This window comes from Neomonachus schauinslandi, chromosome 13, assembly GCF_002201575.2.
Source record: "Neomonachus schauinslandi chromosome 13, ASM220157v2, whole genome shotgun sequence".
NCBI lineage: Eukaryota > Metazoa > Chordata > Mammalia > Carnivora > Phocidae > Neomonachus > Neomonachus schauinslandi.
Window position 1 is genome coordinate 82008617 of NC_058415.1, and position 10494 is coordinate 82019110.

Below are 10494 nucleotides of genomic sequence, written 5' to 3' on the forward strand. Positions count from 1 at the left end.
AAGAAAAATTGAATTACTCCCAAGAGCCTCCAAGCTGACAAGGCTGGGACTATATACAATGTAGATATCACCTGTAAACAGTTAACAAATTCAAGGAATTATGTTCTTAAGCTGACAACTGATCCTGATTATCTTGCATCTAAAGATGAAAAAGTTACACTATCTTTCAGTTAAGAAATTCAATTTATCAAAAGTTCCCCACTATTCTTTATCTATTTATCACATTTAGAATTGAAAGTTGGAAAAAAAATTCTATAACCTCTATCTTTAATTTTTAAATTGTAGCCAAAGCAATGCTCTTAATCCTATAAATACAGTACAACCAAATGAGCTTCTTCTTTCAAAGTAAATCATACTTATTCCAATTATAGTGACATTGCTCAAAACAGTAAGCTTAGTAGGGCATACAGAGTTTCATGATCTAACTCCAGTTATCATGAAGCTTCATTTCACTCATCTCTTATTATTGTTACAGCACTGAGAATACTCTGCTATAACTGCTGAAGGGTCTGGCTCCCGTTAGTCCTTCATTCATTCCACAAATATCCAATGAGCATTTTTACTACACGCCAGACACTGTGGTGAATCCTGGAAATCAACAAGGTGGATACGGTCAAAAATACTTTTAGAACACATTTTCCTGCACTCTTTCTTCTCCACCAGGATTTTTAAATACCTAAAAAAAAAAATGACATTTTATGATTTCCCCAGAGACCAAAAACACTATTTCTGAATTTAGAAGGCTGAACCAACACATGAAAAAGGTGACATTTCATAATCTCCAAAAATGACAATTTTAAAGGGCTTGGTGCACTCTCAAAAGGCATCCTGAACAAGTCCATCTTCTTTTCCTGGTCTCATTGGCATTCCTTTCTTGCCTTCCTTTCAAATGTAACTCGGAAAAATTCCACAAACATTTACTTCCTCGTTTACAGTCATATAAATGAGAAAACCTAAAGAACACCCTATACCAAATGAACCCCAATGGGATAGGACTCTGAGCTTTCCTGAGCACTGCAGTAAAGCACCACAAAGGTCAGGCCACACTTACTTGGAATAGGTGTCTACGGCCTCATCCTTCTTCACTTCTGTCTCGCCCTCCGTTTTTGTGCCTTTATTTGTTTCATCGAGCCAATCTGAGACATGTTTAAGAGCACATTCAACAGTAGACACCATATTCTGAACAGCTTCAAGTTCCTCTGGAGATGGATAGATTGTTGAATGTTTCACCATAACATGGCGATCATCATTGGCAAAAGATCTAATAGATCTCTGTCAGAAGAAAGAAAACAATTACTTCAATAAAAGTAATGTTACCTGAAAAGCATGATACACAAATATATTAAAAAAAGAAACAAATATATTTAAGTCAAGTCATAGCATTAACTGTCAAACTACTGTGAAATAATTAATGTTGAGACAATTAAAAAAAAAATACACACAATAGAAAGTAAAACCTCATTCTACTGAACTCCACAATAGAAAATTAGAGATCTTTCATTCATGTTTTGGTAAGATTCATACAGGTCACTCTAGGTATCATGTACATGCTACCTTTTAGCTGAATCTAGTATTTTGAAGATTTTATTTATTTATTTGACAGAGAGACAGCGATAGCAGGAACACAAGCAGGGGGAGTGGAAGAGGGAGAAGCAGGCTTCCCACCGAGCAGGGAGCCCGATGCGGGGCTCGATCCCAGGACCCTGGGATCATGACCTGAGCTGAAGGCAGATGCTTAATGACTGAGCCACCCAGGCGCCCCTGAATCTAGTATTTTGAATACCACTTCAAAAAAGGTCATCTGTATCACACACCATCTGCGAGAAACAGATACTTCCTAGCTTTGACAAAGTATCTAGGAATGCACGATGGTGACTCATGATACCCAGTCACTCCTGTCCAAACTGTTGAAGACTTTTGCACCTTGAAATATTGAGATTTCATAATACAGTAATAATATAAAATACAAAGGTATGTGTCAACACTATAGAGAAACTATGGATCACATCAAAACTCTATTTACTATTTGGCATTCAAACTCTTGGAGCAAGGCCTTAATTTTTTAAAATAGATTAGCAGGAAACATTCCAAACTCCAAAATGGGGAAAATACATACTACAAAAGAATCAACTTCCCAAAGTAAATTACAAATGTATTACATTCTCAATCAAAATCCCCTCAAGACATCTTTACTTAATACTCAACAAAAATCATTTTAAAGCTCATCTGGAGAAAAAAAAAATCAATGAAAGTATCAAGAAATATCCTACAAAGATGGATGAGTGGTACCGTTACACTAAAACAAAATATCAAAAATTTAAAAAGCACTAATTAAAATGACACGCTGGCCCAGAAATCAGTGGAGCAGATTAGAGCCTAGAAATAGAGTGAATTTCATGAAAATTTAATAGAGTAGATCCTTCACACTCATGAGTCACACTTCCAAAAACTTTTGAATATTTCCAAATTTACAAATACCATGAAGACACTTGTACCAGTACATTGCAAAATGAACGGGGATAAGTTGGTGAGTTTCCATAAAGCTCAAAGTATTCCATTTAAAGGGTGGCTACAGAGTCTTTACTTATATGAACTTATATGTTAGTAGATGGTAAATATTTTGTTCTAAAGTCTACCACAAACTAAAATATTCTCAATTCCTTATCAGTCTTATCTCTTTCGTTGTTTTTGTTTGAATATTAATGTTTAAAAATCATACTAATTTGGACACTAGTAAATTAATACTACAGTATTACTGTCCCCTATAAAATGAAGCAAACTATAACTAAAAAGGTAAGTAAATCTTTGAAACCTTCAATTATTGTAAGGACTAAAATCAATCACAAAGCTTTCCTTTTTTCTAGAGAAAAGCCATTTCTGTTTAGATTTCTTCCTTGCTCACAGTCCACAACCAGTTTTCTAACTGGAGTCTTTTGCCACAAAGAAAACAATTTTTAATCACTTCTTGAGATTTATTCACATATCCCAAAATAAGTAACAAGAAAACAAAAAAGCCATGTAGCAAACTGGAGACGGCCAGGTTGTTCTAGAGATAAATTATTAAATTATTTGACTTGCTCTTTAGAGAAGAAGAAATTTACTAACATTTTAGTTCTGGATGGTGGAGGAAAAAATGTTAACTTGGGATCTTCTCTGTCATTTAGTTTTATGGTGAGTTACTAAGTTACTTAGTTAGCTAAATTACTCAGTCCTGCACACTGGCCTTAACAAAATGACATATTGGTACATACCACAAACCTTCGGTGTTAAATAACAGACTGCCAATGTTAACTCAAGAATATTAAATCCAAGACTCTACGGTTTGTGACAGGACAAGCATCATGAAACAATGGTGAAAGGAAGAATAAGCAGTATTACCAAAAAAAAGGAAAAAAAAAATTGGAGAGGGCGATCTTATTTCCCCCAACAAGATCCAAAAGGATTTATTTAAAGATTTAAAAAATTAAATTAGAAATAACTATGCAGAGGGCGCCTAGGTGGCTCAGTTGGTTAAGCGACTGCCTTCGGTTCAGGTCATGATCCTGGAGTCCCTGGATCGAGTTCCGCATCAGGCTCCCTGCTCGGCAGGGAGTCTGCTTCTCCCTCTGACCCTCCCCCCTCTCATGTGCTCTCTCTCATTCTCTCTCTCTCAAATAAATAAATAAAATCTTAAAAAAAAAAAAAAGAAATAACTATGCAGAAACAGAAAGTTAATCATTCAACTCTAAGATCTAAGAAGTAAAGCAATAAGAGAAATTGGAAAACACCTACCAACCAATTAAATTATGTAAACACAAAATTATGTAAACACCAGAAAATCTAAACTAAATTTAAAATGAATAAACTAGGAAAGGAATTTTTATCAACTATGACAAATATTAAAAAGCATTTAAATTGTAAGAAAATCAAGACTATAATAAATAAGTTGAAGAGGCACATAATTCATATTCAAGGAAACACAAGTCACAGTGTCCTTCCTTACACTTCACCTAAAACTAAATGACAGAGAAAATCCCAAGTTAACTCACATTTTTCCCCACCATCCAGAACTAAAATATTTGGAGAATTTCTTCTCTAAGAGCAAGTCAACTAAGTTATAATCCCTAGAACAAATTTTTTTAAAAATCAACTAACACTTAAATACCATCAGACTTGCTAAACAACATATTTCAAACATACTGATGATTAATATTTTTGTGCTTTTTCTCCCACTTATAATATCTTTTTTAAGCCTTTTCTCACTTACACTTAGGGAAAAAATTCACACAACATCCTCCAGAACCAAAATACTAGAAGAAAAAAAATCAACACATTTTACCAATTGAAACACTAGGCACCAGATATTATGATCTCATATAACATCTCATCCAATTTGAGTATGAACTTTCCACAAAAAAGCAAGATTTTTACTTGAGGTCAGATTCAGTGCCCCTAATACAGTCAACACTTGACCGTGTTATTTTGAAAGCATATGGAAAAAGGTAACTTTTTGAGTTCAATACTCAAATATTTCATAAACTTCCACACCATTCGCATCACTCATTAAAGGATTAGTTCAAGATTTTTAATTTCCACTGGAAAAAACTGAACTTCAGGTAGAAGACTAGAGGAAAAATTACATAATTTCAAGTTCAAGGTCACCTAAGCCATCCTTATATCAGTTTGCTAATGCCAGTTTTATTAGAAAATATTATTTATGAGCCTTCTCTTCTTTGTATTTAATAATTTATGGCCTGAGGGCTCATGGGGCTCCATCTTGTGGTTTAAAGGGCTCATAATAAATCTGAACTCATTGGCTTTGCTTAAATAGTAGAGTACCATCTTTATCTGATACACTAGGGCCAAAAATTAACATCACCGTCTTTCACTTGCCTTCACTATTAACATTTCCAATTTTAAACTACTGCAATCTTTTATAACTAAATTAAGGAAACACAAATAATACCCACCATGGTTTTCTATAGTGTTTTAGCTTCTTTTTCCAATCCTTTCCCCACTTTCTTGTCGTCTTCACTAGACACTGTTTTGTGTGACAGTACCTCCTCATAAGCCTGAGTCCCCTGACAACTCAGAGTCAATATGGCAAAGATGTTTGAAGACTTATTCTCTAGAATACACCTGCAAGAGAAAAAGAAAAACTTTTCAAAAATGATTATTTACAATTAGTTTCATATCTGAGTGTGGAGCCCATAAACATGTTATTGACTAAAAAGAAATAATCTTGAGGCGCCTGGGTGGCTTAGTCGTTAAGCGTCAGCCTTGAGCTCAGGTCATGATCCCAGGGTCCTGGGATCAAGCCCCACATCGGGCTCCCTGCTCAGTAGGAAGCCTGATTCTCTCTCTCCCACTCCACCCCACCCCCGCTTGTGTTCCCTCTCTGTCTCTCTGTCAAATAAATTTTTAAAAATTAAAAAAGATATAAAAAGAAGTAATCTTTATAGAGGAAAATGACCTCATTTCAAACAAAAAGTTAGTGTATCTTTTGAAGGCCTGGGGCCAAAAGCCTAAGTAATATAGCCAAAAAAGTAACACTCCTGGTAGTCACAATGTGGCAGCTGGCTGACTTTCACTCAATGAGGTAAATAAAGAGAGAGATTCAGTAAAGAAGTACTACCTGAAAAAGTAATACTACTATCCGTGGCAACAACACTGCAATTAACCCTAAGATTTTCAATTAGAAATTGGCATTAGCCAGACCTATCCAAAAAGTAGATAATACACCTGAAAATACACCACCATTGATTGAGACCATAAAGTTTTTCCATTTGATATTGCCAGTATATGTTGGCACAATGTTTCTTCTTTAATCATTTTAGGCCTAAAATTCAGAACGCTTTTTTGGCTCTGTTCGCCTAACTCCTGAGAGACCCTGCCTCCTGACTTCAACCTATATATGCTGTTATGACAAACTCCTGAATATTCACTAGATCCTGACTTCATTACCCATGGATGACTCTCACCAAAATCCCACTATGTATTTCTGCCCAGAGGCCTAATCACTATTCTATTAGCCCTTTGCTCCATCTTTATGAGATTTCATTCAAGGTGGGGTAAAAGTAAACACTTCTGAGCACTGATGAAATCCTTATAAAATTATAAGCCAAGATGTTAAAAAAAAAAAACAAAAAACTAGAGAGCAACCATCAAATAAGAATACATGCTTAGCTGTGCAGATATCAGAAGTTATTTACAAACCATAGAATATATAAACTCACAAAAAAATAGCTTCCTCTTCATCTCAATATCTTTCGTTTAAATTTCCTTTAAATAAAGAAACCCCCTATACTTTTGTAAGTTTCCTAATACTATTAGTTGCTCTCTTAAAGAAAAAAATCCTTGGGGTGCCTGGGTGGCATAGTCAGTTAAGCGTCTGACTCTTGGTTTCCACCAACGTCATGATCTCAGAGTTGTGAGATCAAGAGCCCCACATCGGGCTCCGTGCTCAGCGCAGAGTCTGCTTAAGACTCTCTCTCCCTCTCCCTGAGCCTCTCCCTCCTCCCCACTCACATGCTCTCTCCCTCAAATAAATAAATCTAAAAAAAAATTTAATTCTTTTTGAGTTTCTGAAACCAGAAAAGTTACATTTAACGCTCCCCAATACTGCACATGAAAAAACAGACCCAAAATGATACTCAGCTATGACCCACATGCAAAACTATTCATATCCTGTCACCAACTTCCCTGACTCTACAAAATCCACCTGAAATAAGCTAGTGAAACTTAATTTTTTTAAAAAAATCATGTAATTGAACTAATCAATCACACTTACTTTATTACACATACCACACAAAGGTAGGGTGGGAACACACACATGCTGCGATTCATAGGGTCTTCTCATACAACAAAATTAAGAAACAATCTAAAACATGATCCCATGGTTTAAGACACATCTCAAAGATCCTCTTGTATAAAGATCGTACTACACAAAGAAGTTTTCAGCAATTCCCATTCCCAAACCCACTTCACCATTCTAGGGGATTCAGCCACTCAGTGTTTAGCTATGAATACAGCAGCCAAAAAAGACTGCTATGTGTTCATTTGAGAACTGACAGCAAAGTTCATGTGCTTCACTCTGTAAAAAGGTAAAGCCAAAAATTCAACCATATTAAGAAAGTAAACTGAAAGCAGGGAAGAGGAGCACCTGGGTAGCTCAGTTAACTGTCTGCCTTCGGCTCAGGTCATGATCCCAGGGTCCTGGGATCCAGCCCCGCGTCAGGCTCCCTGCTTTGGCGGGGAGTCGGCTTCTCCCTCTCTGCCCCCACCCCGCCTTGTGCTCTCTCTCCCTTTCTCTGTCTCCCTCAAATAGAATAAATAAAATCTTTAAAAGAAAAGAAGAAGCAAGAAAGCAGGGAAGAAGCTAAGAAAAAGCTGATGTAGCAGAAAAACTGTGGATCACCAATATCAAAATACAGCATTCTTCAGTCATTTAGCACAGAGAATAACCACTCTATGCATAAATCAAGCAGCTCTGGGTACTTCACAGTATTATAGTATCGTGCAATAATCCATGATAAAAGCAGTGTATCTCAAAATCACATTGTTGGTGCTATAAAAGCAACTTAGAAATCATCTGGCCCAATTCCACCCACCCTTCAGTTTACAAATGAACTAAAGAGATACTAAAGTCACACAACTAATCCAGGGACTCAGACCTCTTGATCCAGAACCTAAGTCACAGCCCAATGCTTTTTCCCAACTATATCAACCTCATTGAGAAAAAACATTTTTTTAAATTATATTTGGTAGACTATAAGCAGATAGGGAGAAACCGTGACAAATTTTTAGAGTTTCTCTTTAAAAAACAAACAAACAAATTAACAGTGGATAAAATTCTGACCTTGAAATAAAAAACCTCAACTTTGCCATTTAATAGCTATGTGACTTTAGAAAGTTATAAGACTCAGAAAATCATTTAATTTCTTTGGTTCTCAGTTTCTTTTATCTATGAAATGAGGAAATATTCCACTACTAATTAATAGCTAACATTTATGTAACTCATATTCTGTACCAGGCACTGTTCTAAAAGCTTTTCATACATTTACTCATTTAATCCTCACAATTTCAATTACTATCTCCATTCAACACATAAGGAAACGAGAGCATAAAGAGGTAATATAACCTAATTAAAAACACAAGGCTAAAGTAGACAGTAAAGCCAAGATTCAAACCTAGACAATCTCTTTCAATGATATTTTTGCTCTAAAGGCACTTACACTTACTGTAGGGGATAAATTTCAGCAATTTCAAAAAATATGTCTTTGTGAATTACAAAGGCTATATAGCACACAGGTTTTAGAGCCAAATAGGCCTAGATTCAAGCACCAGCCTTGCCACTTCACTTCTCTGGGTCAGAGCTTTTTCATCTGTGCAATGGGGTAAATAGTATCTACTTCAAACTAAATGAAAAATACCTAAAAGTTTCTGCCAAAAAGTATACACTCAATAAATGGCTTCAGAAGGGGAAAAAACCCCTCAAATATCAAACAAAATGTGTTTAAACATCAGATATGTGTACCTTTAAAAAGCAGAGCCTAAAAAATATTAGGTGTATTCTACTTATTAATAAATAAGAGTATGGGGCGCCTGGGTGGCTCAGTCGTTAAGCGTCTGCCTTCGGCTCAGGTCGTGATCCCAGGGTCCTGGGATCGAGCCCCGCATCGGGCTCCCTGCTTGGCGGGAAGCCTGCTTCTCCCTCTCCTGCTTCCCCTGCTTGTGTTCCCTCTCTCGCTGTGTCTCTCTCTGTCAAATAAATAAATAAAATCTTTAAAAAAAATAAATAAATAAGAGTAGCTTTATGCCAACAGGTAGAATGTAGGTATATATGTGAATGTGTATCACTTTTCCAGTCAAGCACTGCTTTTTCAATTAATAGATTTTTTAAAACAGTTTTATGTTTATAGAAAAAAATTGAGTGGAAAGTAGAGAAAATCCCATATACCCCTTCTCCCTACCACACAGTTTCCCTACTATTAACATCTTACATCAGTGTGGTCCATTGTTACAACTGATGAAGAACCAATGTTTATACAATATTATTAACTAAAGTCCATAGTTTACATTAGGGTTCTCTCTGTGTTGTACATTCTATGAGTTTTGACAAATATATAATGACATGCATCCACCATTACAGAATCATGCAGGACAGTTTCACTGCCCTAAAAATCCCACGCTCTACCTATTCAACCCTCCCTCTTCCAAATGTCATATAGTTAAAATCATACAGTATATAGTCTTTTCAGATTGGCCTTTTTCATTTAGCAATATGCATTTAAGATTCCTCCATGACAATTCTTTTTATAGCTGAATAGTATTCCAATGTCTGGATGCACCACAGTTTATTCATTCATCTACTTTAAGACATCTTGGTTGCTTCCTAGTTTTAGCAATTATGAATAAAGCTGCTATAAATATTCATGGGCAGATTTTTGTGTGGATATAGGTTTTCAACCTATTTGGGTAAATACCAAGAAGCATGATAATGGGATCATATGGTAAGACAATGTTTAATTTAGCTTTGTAAGAAACTTCCAGGGGCGCCTGGCTGGCTCAGTCAGTTGGGCATCTGCCTTCAGCTCATGTCGTGGTCTTGGGGTCCTGGGATTGGGCCCCAAGTCAGGATCCCTGCTCAGTGGGGAGTCTGCTTCTCCCTCTCTGCCCCTCCCCCCACTCATGCTTGCTCCTTTCTCTCAAATAAAATCTGAAAGGAAGGAAGGAAGGAGAGAAAGAAAGAAAAAAGGAAGGAAGGAAGGAAGGAAGAAAAAGAAAGAAAGAAAGGAAAGAAAAGAAAGAAAGAAGTTAGAAACTAACTAACTTCCAGACTCCTTCATCCAGCATAGCTGTACCATTTTACATTCCCACCAGCAATAAATGAGAGTCCCTGTTGTTCCGCATCCTCATCAGTATTTGGTGTTGTCAAGATTTTGGACTTGAGCCATTCTAATAGGTGTGTAGTAGTATCTCACTTTTGCTTAATTTGGAATTCCCTGATGACATATGATGTTGTGTATCTTTTCATATGCTTATTTGCCATCTGTACATCATCTTTGGTGAGGTGTCTGTTCAGATCTTCTACCCATTTTTTAATGGGTTGTCTGTTTTCTTGGTGTTTAGTTTTAAGAGCTCTTATATATTCTGGATAGCAATCCTTTGTCAGATACGTGTTTTGCAAAGATTTTCTCCCTGTGACTTGTCTTTTCATCCTCTTCCAGTGTCTTTCATTGAGAAGTTTTTTTTTTTTAAAGATTTTATTTATTTGACAGTGAGATATAGCGAGAGAGGGAACACAAGCAGGGGGAGTGGGAGAGGGAGAAGCAGGCTTCCCGCGGAGCAGGGAGCCCAATGCGGGGCTCGATCCCAGGACCCTGGGATCATGACCTGAGCCGAAGGCAGATGCTTAACGACTGAGCCACCCAGGTGCCCCCATTGAGCAGAAGTTTTTTGTTTTTTTTTTTTTTAAGATTTTATTTATTTATTTGAGAGAGAGAGCACAAGCAG

At 36.5% G+C, this 10494-nt stretch overlaps 1 protein-coding gene across 4 annotated transcripts in view; it reads right to left on the reverse strand.

The window, feature by feature from the left end:
- Positions 1-10494, reverse strand: part of LOC110581824 (spermatid perinuclear RNA binding protein) — a 124134-nt gene that overhangs the window by 55303 nt on the left and 58337 nt on the right. For all 4 annotated transcript variants that reach the window (XM_021691720.2, XM_021691719.2, XM_044920693.1 and 1 more), the window contains exons 2-3: positions 4950-5118; positions 1052-1272 (exon numbers count right to left, since the gene is read on the reverse strand). In XM_021691720.2, the coding sequence (XP_021547395.1) occupies positions 1052-1272; positions 4950-4952 (224 nt within the window). In that variant the 5' untranslated portion in view covers positions 4953-5118. The remainder of the gene's footprint in view (positions 1-1051; positions 1273-4949; positions 5119-10494) is intronic.